Source organism: Dipodomys merriami, unplaced genomic scaffold (assembly GCF_024711535.1).
Source record: "Dipodomys merriami isolate MVZ:Mamm:240054 unplaced genomic scaffold, mDipMer1.0.p SCAF_3, whole genome shotgun sequence".
Classification (NCBI taxonomy): Eukaryota; Metazoa; Chordata; class Mammalia; order Rodentia; family Heteromyidae; genus Dipodomys; species Dipodomys merriami.
In genome coordinates this window covers 83,116,421-83,133,570 of record NW_027204492.1, presented here as the reverse complement: position 1 = coordinate 83,133,570, position 17,150 = coordinate 83,116,421, and the positions used below count along the sequence as shown (strand labels likewise).

Genomic DNA, 17,150 nt, shown 5'->3' with positions numbered 1-17,150 from the left:
AGATTGTCTGCAGGGGCTTGAGCCATGTCTGCACTCCATGGCTGTTGTTTTTTCCCCTTTGTAGTCCATTGTCTTTTTATTATTTTTATTTTATTTTTTTAAATTGTATTTTATTGTAATGATGTAGTCCATTGTTTTGATGGTTAGGCAGAGATGGGATCTTCAGGACTCTTCTATGGTGACAGGCTTGGAAAGTTAATCCTCCCGATCTAAGCCTCATGACTCACTGGGATCACAGGCATGAACCACCACATCTTAGGAAGACTTCCCTGGTCATTTAAGGTACGTACTGTCCATCGAGGTCACTGGGTCCATGCACTTCATCTCAGTCATGACAGCATGACAGAAAGGGACTGGTGAAGGGTGCCAGCTACAATGGAAGCCTGTCTTGGTTTGTTTGTCAGTTTTGCCTTTTGCTGGATGTGAGACCCTGGCAAGTTCCCTAACTGGAGCCTGACACTGTTGCCAAAATGATGTGTCTATGCCAGAGGGGAAATGAGCTAAGGTATGTGCACACAGAGAATAATGTTTAACACCTATTAAATAATCAGCCAAGTGCAATGTCATGATGCCTTCTCTTAAAGGCAGCCAGACTCACCATACATATACACCCAGGTACACATACACTTACATACACGCATACCTATACACATTCATATGCAATACATTCTCCCCAGATGTTGGAAGATAGTCCTGGCAAGGCTGGTTTAACTTTTCATCCCTGATGAGATTCCAAGTCCAGAATGTGAGTAACTCACCTGTGTTTTTAGCCAGTTCCCTTGGAAGGAGACAAGAAGGTGATTGCAGCAGTGCAGCTCTGGTGCTTCCTTAAAAGGACTGACACAGAGAAGAATTTGTTTTCAGCCCAGAAGAACAGCACAGCCCCTGGCTGGGAACATATCATGGGTTTCTATAGAGGGAAAAAATGCAGATTTTATCAGTCAGGCCTCCTTAATTATAAAGACTGGTGTCTACTTTCCAAATTGACTTTGAAATAACTCAATGATGCTCTGGTTCCCAGGAAGCAAGCATACAATTGCTATTCATGTTCACCATCCAGTGCATCAGGCCACCAGGAATGGCCTTTGGATACCTCAGCCAGAGAACTAGTGCCAAGCCTCAGGGCTCTTATGGGGACAAGTAGACTCGGCTTCCAGTCTCCTGTGTGCAGGAGTATACCCTCACAACCTCGATGGCTGCCTGCTCTGAGGGCTGGTCCTTGCCAGTGCCTCCGATGGTGACTAGAGTAGGTTCTCTTCCTGTTCCCCACACACTCTACTCCCATCTACCCTGAGTCTCCCACTACTGAGTGCCTGTTGCCTGCTCCACTTCACTGGTCAGGGATTTCAAGGTAGTCTCTCAGATCCCACAAGAAACAAACCACTATCGATTCACAAACCCCAATTCTAAAGTTAATTTCCTTTCATGTGCATGTTTATTTGGTATTGGTGATGTTATGAAAAAGTCCTGCGTGGGAGAACACGCAATTGCTAAGGAGCAGAGAAACATTTACTTACAGTTAGTTTATCATAGTCATAATACTTTACACAGACAGTACAATGGTGACCCACTAGAGTCCAAATCGACATCCCTTTCCCACACTTGTGTTCCAAAGCAGATTCTTGAACCCGGATCTCAGTGTCACATCCTGCCACTTCAAACTGACAGAAAGATGCTCCTGGCTGACAGTCAATAAAATGGCACAAAAGCACATGGACATCAACAAGGCAGTCATACCACAGAGACAGCTTACATCTTACTGGCACAAGGTAGAGAGCAAAGATGGAGAGCCAGGTGGAGAAAGTGACAGCACGTGACGAGGTGAGGACCACCGATATGCTGTTTCCCATGTCCCAGAATGCCGCACGACTGTCCTGAAACAGCTGGCAGGAGAGATGACAGACTTCCTGGGAGCGAATGAACTGTCATGCCAAGAGGATTCTGGTCAGCACAGGGTTAGGGAGTCCTAAGAAGAATGCTTACTGTGCCCAAGAGGGACACGAGTCCAGGAGCTGACCACACAGCATGTCTGCCTCCCTTCAGTCTCTGTCCCATGAGGATCACCATCTCAGTTGTCTTTCAGCCACTGCTTGAGCAGCCTCTGGAACATCTTCTTGTTTTCCTGCTGCCTCTCCCGTGGGCACCTCTCTTCTGGTGGCTGCTGCTGCTGCTGCGCCCCCTCTGGCAGAAGGCTAGGCTGGTTGGTGCCCATGCTGAGGGTCAAGCCACTGAGGCCCTGTACCAGCGACTCCCAAGAGGAAGAACTGGCGGTGGCATTTCCTTCCCCTGAAACCCCCGTGGATGGCCCGTGGCCCTGGCAGTATCGACATTCACATCGGATCCGATTCTGAGCTCTGTCATCTGGAGAAGATCCGGTGTTCCTTTCCACTGCGTAAGGAGCCATATGGTCGCGGTGCCTGCGTCTCACGTGGCCCGGGGACGCCTTCTTCTTCTGAGATAACCCCAGCCTCTCCCAGCGCCTTTGCCTCAGCAGACTCTTCTCCTCCCTGTAATGCTGCTGAACCAGCCCCTCGGGCAGAGGCGCAGAGGCACTGGGACCTGCACCTGGGCTCAGCTCGCTGAAGCTCATCCTGAGCTGCTGGGAGGGACAAGGCTCAGAGACCATCATGACCTCTTGGGAGGCCGCAGTAATGGTCAGCCGGGGAGACCCGGAATTCAATGCCGCATTCCATTTCTCCAGTGGATCCATGGGGTCTGGTCTGAGCTGGAAGCCCTACTGGGGTGTGGTGTAGATGGGATGGTCAACCGGGAGGACTTGCAGTAAGCAGAAGGAAGCTAGAGACCATGGGCTGCCAGCAGAGGCCACACTGTAACAAAGGGCAACAGGACAAGGAGGAGAGTCCACGGTTATGCATTTTACTTTACATTCCTGTCCCTCCTCTTCCTAGGTGTCAAAAACACCTCCTAGGCTTCTTCTGTGGATTCCATGTGCTAATGTACATCCAGAGCTTAGGAAGTCAGCTGAATGACATACAGGTTTTAGAAATGGCACTACTTATTCCATCGATGGAGCATGCGTACAATATGGAAATCTACTAACAGTATTTGTTGCCTGCTGACTCCTTATAGGCTATTCTGGAGAATGATTATAAGAACAAGCTATATTTGACTAACATGTGCTCCTCTCCTAAATATTCCTAAACTTGCATACATAAACGTTATGAAATTGTAAGTATGTTTACCAAGGGTGACAAACCTCTGGAGACTCTTGTGTTCATGATCACTGGCTTTACATCTAATGAAAAGTGTAAACCTTGTCCAAGAACATAAATGTTCTCATTACCTCACGTATGAAACAATGCCTTAATAATATAAATAAAATTACTTTTTAAAAAAAAAAAGCTTGCTTTGCATCATCTTATATGGTCATTTGTACAGTTTTTGAGCTTTTCTGTTCATCTGATAAGACATATATGAATTATTGCACATAAGGGAAACCATAGGGCCTATATTTCTTTGGTTCTGGCTTACTTCACTTAATACAATTTTTTCCAAATCTTTCCATTTCCTAACAAATGGGGCAATGTCATTCTTTCTGATGGAGGCATAGAATTCCATTGTGTATATATACTACATTTTCTTGATCCATTCATCTACTGAGGGGCATCTGACTTGGTTCCATATCTTGGCTATTGTGAAAAATGCTGCAATAAACATCGTTGTGCTTGTAGCTTTAGTATGGTCTTGTTTGTGATCATTTTGGTAAATGCCCAGAAGTGGGATTGCTGGCTCATAGAGGAGCTCTATGTATAGTCTTTTGAGGAATCTTCATACTGCTTTCCAGAGTGAACAAGTTTACGCTCCCACCAACAGTGCAGTAGTGTTCCCTTTTGGTCACATCCCTTCCATAGTTTTTTCTTTGTTGTTGTTTTTAATGTACTTGGTAATTTTTCCCCCCTATGATATCCCCTGTTGTCACTGTATTTGATTTGGTACCCTGCATCGTGTATATACATTTATCGAATTTGGAGATTGTAAGGGGAATAACAAAATGCTGAAACAAGGACACAGGATGACCCATTACAACAATGATACTCACAAGGCACTATGTTGAAAATGAACTTCACAACTTCTTTGGGGGAGGGAAGAGGTAGGGGACGGAAGGGAATAAAACAAAGGAGGGGTAACAAGGTTCAACAAGAAATGTACTTATTTCTTTACTCTTGTAACTATAACCCATCTGTACAGCATCTTTACAATAAAATAAATTTGCTCATGCTTATGGAAATTACCACAAGATTCCCACTATATGCAAATAAAATTTTCATGTACTAAAAAATTCAGCAAAATTCTGTAGTACCACAGCATGGTTGGGACTCAACTAAACAAAACACTGGTTCTTTGAAATGATTAATATGTTTAATAAACCTGATCAGGTTCAGGTAATAGTGGAGGAAATGGGAAAGAAAAAAATCACATTACCACTTTCAAGCATGAAAGAAGAGAATTTACCACTGATACAAAAAGCATGTTTCTCCACAATCAGCTCTACATAAATAAATTCAAAACCTTGGGTGTGTTGTCTCCATTACTGGAAAATCATGAGCTATCAATATTCACCCAAGATGAAACAGTGTGCTCAGTGTTACATCATTTACAGTAATTGAGCTATTAATAATAAATCTTTCTCCAAATTTTCCAGACCTCTAAAAACTAACATCTGATTTGTGCTTCTGTGAGTTTTACTGTATTGCATACCTGCAAATTGGAATAAGGAGCAATAAGAACTTAAAAAAACTAGCTCATTTCACTTGCCATAATTACTCAAGTTTCATCAAATTTATAAAGAGATTAAGGGTAAGTAATAACCCATCTGTTTGTATATATGAACTTATGGATATAAATTTTACCCACTAACCCATTAAAGCACATTTAGGTATATACACCTCTTGACTGTTGTGAATAATGATGCCATAAAGTGAGAATATGAGTATAAAAGAATATCTCAGCTTGCCTAGTGAGTTTCACTGCTGAATTCTACCAGATTTAAAATGAAGAAATTATACCCTTTCTACACAATACCTTCCAGAATACAGAGCAGAGGGAACATTTCCAAATGTGTTCATAAGTGTAGCACTGAACTGATACCATGAAAACAGAAAACAGACAGGTTTTCTGTCTTGGCATAAGAAGTAAGATCAACTCTCTTCAAGAACAGCCACAGTTCCAGGCCAGCAATGTATGAAAACAAACAAACCATGATAAAGTGGGTTTTCTGCCAGGAATGCCAAAGTGTTTCTCTCACTAAGGTGCAAATCCTGTCAATGTATTTCACAGATGGTGCAGTCAGGAAAAAGAAGAATAAAGATAACATCAGATCAAGATATATATTTATATATATAAATATATAATTACTTGATATGAATTTAAATCCACTGATGACATTAGAAAGACTAACATACAACAAATAGACGTCTACTTCCTGAAACAGTCAAAGGGCACATTCAACCTAAAACTGATGTCCTACTTAATTGCCTCAAATGGACTGGATTCTCCATTAGGCAAGGGCAGCTTCTCTTTTTTTTTTTTTTTGGGTCCGGTCATGGGGCCTGAACTCTGGTCCTGGGCGCTGTCCCTCAGCTCTTCAGCTCAAGGCTAGCACTCTACCACTTGAGCCACAGTGCCACTTCCGGCTTTTTTCTTATGTGGTGCTGAGGAATCGAACCCAAGGCCTCCAGCATGCAAGGCAAGCACTCTACCACTGATCCACCTTCCCAGCCCAAGGGCAGCTTCTCTTACTGTGACTATTCAACTTCATGCTGGACATATTAGATGGTACAGCAATGCAAGGAAAGTAAATAACATGTCAATGAGAAAGGAAGAAACAGAACTACCCTTCCTTATAGATTTCTATGACCATCCATATGAAGTACTCATTGTGTTTCCATCCAAATTCCTGGAACTAGGGACTGGGAAGGTGGCTCAGTGGTACAGCGCTTGCCTTGCATGCATGAGGCCCTGGGTTCGATTCCCCAGCACCACATAACAAAAAAAAAAAGAAAAAAAGCCGGAAGTGGCGCTGTGGCTCAAGTGGTAGAGCGCTAGCCTTGAGCTGACGAGCTGAGGGACAGCGCCCAGGCCCAGAGTTCAGGCCCCACAACCGGACCCAAAAACAAAACAAAACAAAAATTTCCTGGAACTAATAATTGAGGAGACAAGATCAAGCCATATGTGCAGGGTGGTACTCCCCAGCACTTAGGAGGCTGAATCAGGAGGATTCTGGTTTAAGACCAGCCCTAGGCTACATTGTGAGTTCCATACTAACAGTAGTAAGATCTTGTCTCAAACCCCAAAAAGCAAACAAAGAAAATAACAACCCAAAGATTGTCAACCCATGGTAAAAAGCCATATGAATGCTAAAAATCTAACTTAAAAACAATACTTTTTATGATAGCTACAAACAGAAAAGTACAGACGATCTGTATGCTAATGAAAGAGATTTAAAATCATAATTATAAATGGAGAGAACCAACATGTTTATGGATTAGAACATGTACAAAGGGAAAATTTTTAATTACCTATACTTGAATTAATCCAAACCAATCAAAACCCTAGAAAGCAACGTGTTCATATAAATAAGCTGAATTTGCAATTAATTGTGGAACTTCAATGTGGAACTTTTTTTCTGGTTCTGAGGCTTAAACTCAAGGCCTGGGCAATATTCCTGAGCTTTTGTGCTCAAGGCTAGCACTCTAACACTTGAGGCCACAGCTCCACTTCCAGCTTTTTGGGTAGTTAATTGGAGATAAGAATCTTGCAGGCTTTCCTGCCTGGGCTGGCTTCGAACTACTGTCCTCAGATCTCAGTCTCCTAAACAGCTAGGATTACAGATATTACACTGGTACTCTTCTGGAACTTCAAATTTCAAAAGTAATTAATTTGAACAAATCATATCATTTACTTGTTTTGTTTGCTGATCCAGGACTTACACTCAGGACCTGGGAGCTCTCTGTTAGTTTTTTTTGTGTTTTTGTGGGAGTTTTGTGGGTAGTTAACTAAAGATAATGGCCTCATTGTCTTTTCTGCCCCAACTGGCTTTGAACCAAGATCCTCCTAAGATCTCAGCCTCTTGAGTAGCTAGGATTACAGGCATGAGTCATCAGTACCTGTTTCAATAGGGATACAGGTGGACCCATTGCAACAATGAGATGTACAAGATGTTATGTTGAAAAATTAAATATACAACTTTGGCGAGGCGGGGGGGGGGCAGGGATGGTAAGGGAAAACAAAGGAGGAGGCAACAATGCTTGATAAGAAATGTACTCATTACCTTGCTCATGTAATTGTAACCCCTCTGTATGGTATTTTCACAATTTAAAAAAACTTATTAATAGAAAAAACAATAAAACCTAAAGATAAGAAAAACAGAATATTGTTCTGGAAAGGAACAGACACAATTCAAAGAAAGAAAACATATTCCATAAACACATCCATACAAATATAAACAAATGAGCACAAGGGAATTTGAGAGAACAATTTTCTTACAACTGGTCTTGTATATCTATATAAAAATATGAATCTCACTGGGCGCTGGTGGCTCATGCTTGTACGCCTAGCTAATCAGGAGGCTGAGATCTGAGGATTGCAGTTCATAAGCCAGCCTAGGCAGGAAAAGTCCGTGAGTCTCCTATCTCCAATTAACCACCAGAAAACCAGAAGTGGCACAGTGGCTCAAGTGGTAGAGTGCTAGCGTTCAAGCCCCATCACACACACACACACACACACACACACACACACACACACACACACACACACACACACACACACATGTATAATTTATATATGTAATAACCAAAAATGGTCTAGAAGTAACCATCAAATGTATAATAATAGGGCTTCCTTTTTTGGTCATGGGGCCTGAACTCTGGGCCTGGGCACTGTCCCTCAAGTCTAACACTGTACCATTATGAGCTACAGCGCCACTTCGGACTTTTTCTGTTTATGTGGTGCTGAGGAATTGAACCCAGGGCCTCATGCATGAGAGGCAAGCACTCTACCACTGAGCCACCTTCCCAGGCCCAATAATTGGGCTTTCAAAAGATCCAATACATTGGTACTAAGCAGGCTGATATGTGAAGATCTTTGTTCGAAGCCAGCCCAGGCAGAAAAGTCCCTGTGAGACTTGTATCTCCAATAAACTACTCAAAAAAAACCTGGAAGTGGCCGTATGGCTCAAGTGTTAGAGCACTAGCTTTGAGCACAAAGAGGCTCAGGGACAGCTCCCAGGTCCTGAGTTCAAGCCCCAGGACCGGAAAAAAATTTTTTTAAGATGCTGTACAAGAACATTTAAGTCCAGAGAACAGTGAAGAGAAAATTTGAAGTTAAAATCAGATGTAGGAAAGAAATAAATGGACTTCATCAAAATTTGAAACTTTGGCTCAGAAAAATGGTATTTTCACAATTTAAAAAAACTGTGAGTTAGGACAACAAGAATGAAGCTACAAACTAGGAAAAATGCTTAGGAACCAAAATCTGACAAAGATCTTACATACATAATTTAGAGAGTACTTGTAAACTTAATAGGGCCAGCTACTAGTGGCTCATACCTGTAATCCTAGCTACTTAGGAGGATGAGATGTGAGGATCACAATTCAATATCAGGCCAGATGGAAAAGTTTATGCAACTCTTAGCTTCAATTAAACAGTAAAAATCAGAAGTGGAGGTATGGCTCAAGTGTCAGAACACCAGCTTTGTGTAAAAAAGCAAAGCAAAAGTGCTACGTCCTGAGTTCAAGCCCCAATACTCAGACACACACACACACACACACACACACACACACACACACACACACACACACAACTTAATAGTAAGAAAAAAAACAACCCTAAGTTAGAAAATGAGGTGGGATGTGAGCATATGAAACAATGCTCAATATCATAAAAAGTTACAGACATTGAAAGTGACTCAAAGCCAGCCAGGCAGGAAAGTCTAAGAGACTCTTATCTCCAGATGACCAGCAAAAACCCAGGGGTTGAGGTGTGGCTCAGTGGTAAAGCACCAGCACTGAGTAAAAATGCTAAGTGCCCAGGTCCTGAATTCAAGCCTCAGGACCAGCACAAACAATAGCACAGTCTTACTGTATGTTGATTTAAAAAAACACAAGTGGCTGATGCTTTAATAAGAGAATCTCTCCATAATCTTTCAATAAACAAATCTTGGAAGAATTTTATTTAAAAAACATGGTATATTAAATTAATACTTTAGGGCACCAATCCAAGCTCTATCCTTTTAGAAAACCTAGAAACCAAGAATTTGCTTGTGGTTTTGGAGCACAGTGGGGACTCAGAAATATTTGTTAATTAAATATTGCACTAGGAAACAAAACAATGCTAAAACCTTCCAAATCGTGTCATTTAACCATGTATACATGCAAACAAGAAGCATGCATCACAGAATGAGAGTCTCTTAACATTTCAGTCCTTGGAAGCTGTTTCCAACAAGCCTGTCCAATTACATCCCAGAGCCAACAGCATGCCCCATAAATACTTATGTGAGAGACATCTGGAACATGATCTTAACCGAATTATCTCTCAACCTATAGACGCATGTCAGAGGGACTCACCCTCTCAGCATTCTATTTCTTCATTTACAAAGCCAATTCTCACAGAAAGAAAAGAATTCTCACAAGTATCTTTTTATGAAGAAATACTGAGATTTTAGAAGCATTAACTCACACTGACCCAGGTGTTACTCAATCTTTCCTATGTTTCTTGTCAGAGTGAAGTTTTCCAGAAGGCTGCATGTGCTCTGAATCAGTATCCAATATAGGATGTTGTTTCTCCGATGGGCATGATACATGCTGTCTGTCCTATTTCTGTAGGCACCACAAGGTTCTGGAACCACACATGTGAATTTACACAGGATCCTCTCTAGAGGTGTTAAGGGTAACGAGGCTTCAAGAAGTCCTCTGTTTGGGGACAGGGGAAAAAGTGACTTCCAGTCCTTCATCATCTTACTCACCTCATCATGTAAGAATCTCGTGGTCCGGAGCTGGCCATGCGGCTTAGTGGTAGAGTGCTTGCCTAGCATGCATGAAGCCCTGGATTTAATTCCTCAGTACCATATACACAGAAAAAGCCAGAAGTGGTGCTTTGGCTCAAGTGGTAGAACGCTAGCCTTGAGCAAAAAAAGCAGCTCAGAGACAGTGCCCAGGCCCTGAGTTCAAGCCCCAGGACTGGCAAAAAAAGAATTTCTTGGCCCAGAGACCTTGTGTTAAATTTTTGTTTTAAACACTTAGGTCTCAAGTTTCCTTTCTCCCCATCTCAAGGCAGCTTCTGAAGACAGGAGACCACTGCATGGAGTGAACCTACGAGTTTATTCCTCAGAACTTCAGTTGGGATGTGTTGTCCTGACCATCAACATGGGATTGCTTCCTACCCTGATGGTCAGTTTAGTGTGCTAAACTGTTTAGGCTAGGGTACCCTGGTGATGTAGCACTAGTGCAGATGTTGCTGTGAAGGTATCTGTGGGAGTAGTAACCTCTTACAATCATCAGACTTGAAGTAAAGCATGTGAGTAGCTTCTTCCAGTCAGCTGATGGTCTCAAGAACAGAGACTGAGGCTTCTCAGGGTAGAAGCAATTCAGTCTGAAGACTGCAACACAAGACCTTTGCTGGAGTTTCAGCATGCTGGCCCTCCTCCAGATTTCACACTCAAGAATGCAATGTCCAATCTCAGTGGTGTGATCTGTTCTCTGTCTTTTGGATCTGCCAGCACTCACAACCCCATGGAGACAATGCTTTGAAATAAGTAAGTCTATCCATAGCTCAATGCAGATATGCATAGCTACCTGGATCTGTGAAAATACTACTGCTTTGTTTACTCTGGAGTGTCTTGATTAATTTATCCACAAACACCATATCATATCTCAGTCTCAAAACACTGACTGAGTTGTGTTACTCTCCAGTGCCAACTGATGTGGATGACAAGGAATCTGATTCGTTTATGTGGTACCTCCCATGTGGCTTAAACTATGCTGTAGGTGTTTTACACCCATTCCTTTGTCTCATTTGGGTCTCCCAATCAACCGCCAAAGCTGGCAGAGCTCTTTTCATTTCACAAGTGGGGAGGTAGAATGATGTAAAAAGACAGACTTCAGTAGCGGGCCCACACTGGAATCTGGTGGGAATTAAATCTTCGGGAGGTAGATGACTTGGGTTAAAGACAGCAGGGTGAGGGGCAGGGTATCTATGTCTTGGGGAGTGTCTAATGCTGTGAAGGAGCAACAAAATCCAGGGCATACCCAGGCAAACTCCAAACAAAGAAGTAGCTCCAATGAACTATAGGAAAGTGCTCGATCTGACCTGTAAAGATCCATCCGACCTAAGGTGATGGATCTAGACAGGAACTCCACAATGACACTGCCTGCATTCTGGAGAAAGATCATCCAGGAAAAGCTCAAAGAGGGGCAGGAAGAGAAAGGCTCTCAGGCTCACCAGAAAAGTCTAATGAGACCTTAATGTCCTTCCCTATAGGGTATGAAGTGCAAGGGTAAAGCCCTCCTCCAGACTATCCCACAGAAGCGTCAGTAGGTGTAATGATAGGAAATGTGTCAGGTTCCTTTCTTTGTACTTTCTCTGCACTATCCTGTTATATGGTCCTGAATACAACCCTGTCATTTGCGTATTCACAACTGAGGTGAGGACTGTTTCCTTGGGATGATACAATAGCACATGGCAGAACTGGGGAACAAATGTGCTTGTATGGAATACCAGCAAGTACCCTTAACCATTACATTATACTGTTGTCACAAAAATAAAGTCCAAGCATCTACAATGCTCACCATATAAGGAATTCTGCTCTTGTTTATTAGTAAAGAGAAACTCCCTCAGTCAGGCTTAGTCAGAAAAGCACCTTATCATCACACAAAACAATCAGGGGGAGGAGTGTGCCTTGGTCAGATGTAATTTGTGATCTACCAATGCTACCAAGGACCATGGATCTTTTTCTTTCCCACTGTGTCCAGGAGTGACATCCACATGTTCCTTTCACCTTGGCCAATGCTGGGTCACTTCCCCATTACTCAGCCAACTGTGAGCCAGTGAAATAGATGAGAATAATCATCTTAGATGAAAGATTCTCTAATAGGATGGCTCCTTGGAAGACTTTCACCTCTTTACCAACCTTCAGTACTCAGCTTAGATAGCACTCCTTCTACCAGGTCTTCTCTGGTCTGTTCCTCGATCCCTGAATGGGTTACCTGCCTAGGAGCTCCTACAGCACCTTGTTCTTGCCCCTCTCCCATCCTTAACCCTTCCCAGATGGCAAATGATGGTTACCTGTTTTTCTTATTCACTAGCCTGGGAGCCAACCGAGGCCAGCAAATTTCTCTAGTTCACTCATCATCACAAAGTTTCCAGTGTTAACAAACATCTATCAACTGAATGTGGGTCCTTTACAGATATCTCAGTATGTCAACCCTCTAGAATCCATATTGGAAAGCAGGAGATTACTGCATTGAGAAAAACATTGAGAAAAATTAAGTAATGTCTCTAATATCACATGACCAGGATTCCAACTAGGAGTCTAGATGTCTATGCCCCTGGTGGCGTCACTGCCTCCCGGAACTCTCAGTGTCCTTAGAAGCTGAGCTAGCAACCAATCCCAGCGCAGAAATAGGAGAGGGAAAGTCCTAGGGCCAGGTTCATGTGTTAAAAGCCAGTACAAGGATCCAAGTAACAACTGAGCAAATATTTTCCATCCATGCCAGGCTATATCCTCGGTACCTGGAATTCTACTGCCATTAGCTCCCATTCTAGTTGTGGCAAGGAGAAAGAAAAAAAGCTAAACAAGTAAACGCATATGATGTCCAGACCACTCTAAAGAACTGTACTGATTTTGAAGTACAAAGTAATGACACATACATTATCTACCTTTCCCTGATTATATTAAATATACTTAGGAAAAGAAATATGTTTTTCAGTCCAAAAGAATAGAATTCTTTGATCACTATCAGTTAACCATTAGGATGATTTTTTTAAGAAATGGCAAAATCCTACAGGTAAATAATTGACAAATATTTAGGCAAGTGAGGTGCTGAACTTTCTGTGACTACCTTGTTGAATGCTAGGGGAAGGAATCCATGTTCCCTCAGTGCATTACTGCACAGATCTGCAAGTGTGTCTCACACCTGGCATTCAGGTGTTCTGTATTTCTTTTATTTAAATGATAGCCTCTATCTCACTGGGTCTGGAATGGAAGGGATGCTCTTCTTAGCAGGGTCACTATAAAAGAACACTGAAGTCAGTAAACATTCAGAGACATCCACTTCTGAGTAGGAAGGAAGAAAATGGAAACGTGGTCCCTCAGTTAGGCATGTCGAGTCAGGTGGGCCACGAAGACACAGACACAGAAAAGCAGTTCCAGTACAAAGAAAGGGGGTGGAGAAAAAGAGGAGGAGTTGTCAAAGCAGCAAGAGGAAGAAAAGGAGAGTCTCCCTTTACCAGTGGAGAGTCCAACTGGTCACCAAAGTCACTGTTCTCTGGGTTCTCATTACAGATCTTACTGATGGCTGCCTCAATGACATCTATACCTTTCAACTACAAAATAAGATAACCTGACTGCCCAACAAGTGTTTACTGAGGGTACACTTGTACAGAGGTCTGGCCACTGAGATGTCCAATATAGCCCCCTTCTGAGGACAGAGCTCAGTCTGAGGAAGCAAAAAGCTCTTCAACATATATAGTAAGTAGAAGATGTGGTGTCCACACTGATACTAGACACTTGAGAAGAGAGTGGGGACAGAAGACATAACATTTCTTTCTGCTAAGTGAGCAGGAATTCCAGCAAAGGAACTGCCATGGCTGTTCCTTCACAGTAGTCTATTTTCAGCTGAGAACCCCTGTAGCTACACATTGTAAATGGGAACACATAGCTACTGCATTGATACCACATGGTTCTGGACCCTGGACACTCTAGGGATAAAAGACCCAAAGATATCTGATGAGCAGAAAGTTTAGCTGTGATACTTTCAATCAACAGATGTGCAATATATCCTGAAGGGTAACAGTCTGCCCAGAACTCTTGGTCCATAAGGCCAAACTGAAAAGTGCAACTGAAATAATGATAGCAGGATCAAAGAGAGGACTGAACTCAGAGAGGGCCTACAGCCCAGGTGGTCAGGAAAGCATTCCCCTTGGGCATAGTGGGATATATTTTATAGGCTATGTAACTCTTATATGACATACTTAGGGCTAAAACTACTCTGGATTTCATATGATTTCCAGATTTTGGAATATGTGCGCACACACATATATTTATATCTTGATATATGTAAATATACCATATATCTAATTTGAGATCTCTTCGGCATGGGACCCAAGTATAAAGACAAAATTCATGTTTCACATACATATAATATACATCACCTAAAAGTGATTATTGTGTAGTCTCTGTGTCTGTGCACGTCTGTACACATGTGCTTGAGTATGTGCACGGTTAAGGGTGAACCCAGGTTCGCAGGGCATGCTGTCTACCCTCTTTAATGCTATACCCCCAATCACACTTGTATTCTAACAAGAATCTGTCAAAGGAGATAAGTTGTGGGATTTTCCAGCAGTTCTGTCACAGTGGTGCTCAAAAAGTTTCAGGGTTTGGAACAATTTGGATTTTAGAGGTTCCGATTAGGATGCTCTGTTGGTATTACCCCTCTGTGCAGATGAGATAACAGGATTAGAGAGGTTTTGTCACTCGATAAAGATCACAAAGCTAGTTCTTAGCTGTGACCCCATCTCACCCAGATCTTTAAAATACAAAGAGCCCCATACTATTCAGTACATCAGACTCCTGTCACCTCTTTTAATGAGATTTGCCATCTTATGCTTACCTGTGGTTCTCTTTGCCTTTCAATTGTCATCATCTGCTAAATATCATAAAAAGATTTTATGTGAGTGCAGCACTATTACTTGCAGAACATAGACATTCCTCACAATGCATGATTGGTTTCCTATCCCAGACCTGAAGCAATGATGCTTGAGTGTATTTCCTACCAACCTGCTGTATAAAGAAACAAAATGGACCACTCAGGTTTAGTTTTAACCCAGCGATTTCACATAGCCCCGAGTATAATTTTCTTTATAACCACTGGCAAAATGAAAAAAAAGCATTCCTTGCCTATGAAAAATGTTCACAAGACTTTTTTTTAAATGCCAAGATGGTCCAGGTAAAGAAACACTAGTCCTCTTTGATGCTTAAAATATGGAAATCTCCTTTTATCTGGAAGTGAAAGGGTCAGCCAAACAAGGCCATTTCCTTGTCGTTTTGGAGCACAACTAATAAATAACCCTAACATACAAATTCATTTGCTCAGTAGGGTGTGTGTGTATATCAATCCAGATAAACTCTATAGGGATTTCAATAGAAATTTGTGAGCAATCCTAATAGCAAATTTCTGATCCTGCATAGGTCTAGTGCCCTGGATCAACTGGACAACCCCTGATGCCTTCTCCTCTGAGTATCAGACACTGCAGCTTGCAGCTTGCTTTAGTGATTTGACTAAAATGCTCTAAATATTTGCACATTACCATCTCATAGCCTACTAAAAACAAGGCACATCCTAACCATCTGCCTCTCATAGGTCCCAGGGAGAGTTTTTCTGTTTCCATTTGGAAATGTCTCCTTCCTTGAAAACACTTCAGTGATTTTTGTCTCCTGTAAGTGAGGTCGGAGATATGGGTAGGGAGCTGGGCAACGCCAAAGAAACAGGTTATTTGTGAACCTGTTGAATACTGATTTAAACCCAGTGGCATCCCAGTTGCTAAACGATGCCCACAGGAACTCCAGTCTCACTTATCTGCTTAAAATCGGCCATCCCTAGCTAGAGAAAGAGAAATACGCCACACGCAGACTGTCCAACCGCCATACTGAGACTGGGGCGTCTGAGAAAAACGTGGGTTATCTCAGAAAGCGCCTTTCTTGTTGGCTACAGCACAATTCTGGTCCTAGGACCCCAACCCACACCTTCCCTGTTTTAGGAGACTCTCTCCGAGTCTTTCACCACTTCTCTTAGTTGGACAATTCTAAGGACTTTAACACTCATGCTTCCACTCTGTCCACTCAGCTATATAACTGTCTTTGCCTGTGTCTCCCACCGTGTCTATCTCCCACCCTTAATCTCTAGGTCTCTCCCTCCATCTCTCTGCTATTCCCATGCTCTAGTCTCTCCCACCTCCTTCGGTCAGCTTCTCTGGGTTTCTCTCTGAGTCCCTCATCCAACCCCCTTCTCCTTCTCAGTGTCTCTCGGGCTGTCTCACGCGCGTTCTTGCTCCGGAGCTCGTCTGGACATCCAGTCCCCTGCGTGCCGCCTCTTCTGCTCAAGTCCTGAAAACAGCGCTGCGCTGAGAAGCCAAGGGTTAAGACCACCGAGAGGAGCTGCGCTCCGGAGGCTAGAGAGGCCGCTCTGAGGAGGGCGGGGTCTGCGGGCCCAGCCAGCACCACTGGGCGGGGCGTCCGCCCAGATCTGGTCCTTGGTTTGCTGCCACAGCTCGGGTGTGGGAGGCAGCATGGTGGCGGCAGCCTGTGTCCGCGCCTTGGCGTCTGGGCAAGGGTCGGCTCCGGACAACGCTGGCCACGCTGGCGGCGTCTTGGCCACCCTTCCAGCAGCGCGACGCGCGACCTGGCGCGACCTCTCCCTGGGGTGGGGTGGAGTGGGGCCTCCGGACACGGCTCTGAGAAGAAACTGTGGGCAGCGGAGGTGACGTCAGTGGCGGACCCCCGGGAGCCGGCGCGGGGACCCCTGAGGCCGCCTGCTCCGGGACGGGCCGGTTAGTTCTGGTTTCGAGCGCTTTGGGGGTACCTGTGCTTACCTTGGAGTTGGCCGACTTACCGGGTTTTCTTTGGGCCGTGGGAAGCAGCGGTTCTTGAACGCAGGCTACAGGTTGCGCGCATTCGGGCTACAGCGCAGGAGGAGCGCTCCAGATGTGGAGAGCGGTGTCCTGCGGGGCTGCCCCGGCCGTCCAGCTTTATAAGGAGGAGACACGCCTGCCTGCCGCGGGTGGGCACGTTTACAGAGAGAGGGCTGTTTTGTAATCAGAACTCTCGGTACGCTGAGCAGGGAATGTTCATCTCTGTTCCTGGGGATAGTTGATAACAAACTATATGGACTGTCCTTGAGATGGATAAAGCACAGGGA

General features: G+C 43.6%; 1 protein-coding gene across 3 annotated transcripts; it reads right to left on the bottom strand.

Moving 5' to 3' along the window:
• Positions 1–1,426: 1,426 nt before the first annotated feature.
• Fam156a (family with sequence similarity 156 member A) lies at positions 1,427–16,936 on the bottom strand. 3 transcript variants are annotated; one of them, XM_070039164.1, is made up of 3 exons: positions 16,273–16,346; positions 14,847–14,879; positions 1,427–2,828 (listed from the first exon to the last, which is right to left on the bottom strand). In XM_070039164.1, the coding sequence occupies exon 3, from the start codon at positions 2,708–2,710 to the stop codon at positions 2,069–2,071; it is 642 nt and encodes a 213-aa protein (XP_069895265.1). In that variant the 5' UTR covers positions 2,711–2,828; positions 14,847–14,879; positions 16,273–16,346; the 3' UTR covers positions 1,427–2,068. The 3 variants fall into 3 exon arrangements, with proteins under 3 accessions (XP_069895265.1, XP_069895264.1, XP_069895263.1); XM_070039163.1 differs by lacking the exons at positions 14,847–14,879; positions 16,273–16,346 and adding an exon at positions 16,845–16,936; XM_070039162.1 differs by lacking the exon at positions 14,847–14,879 and having other exon boundaries at positions 16,188–16,333.
• Positions 16,937–17,150: the final 214 nt, after the last annotated feature.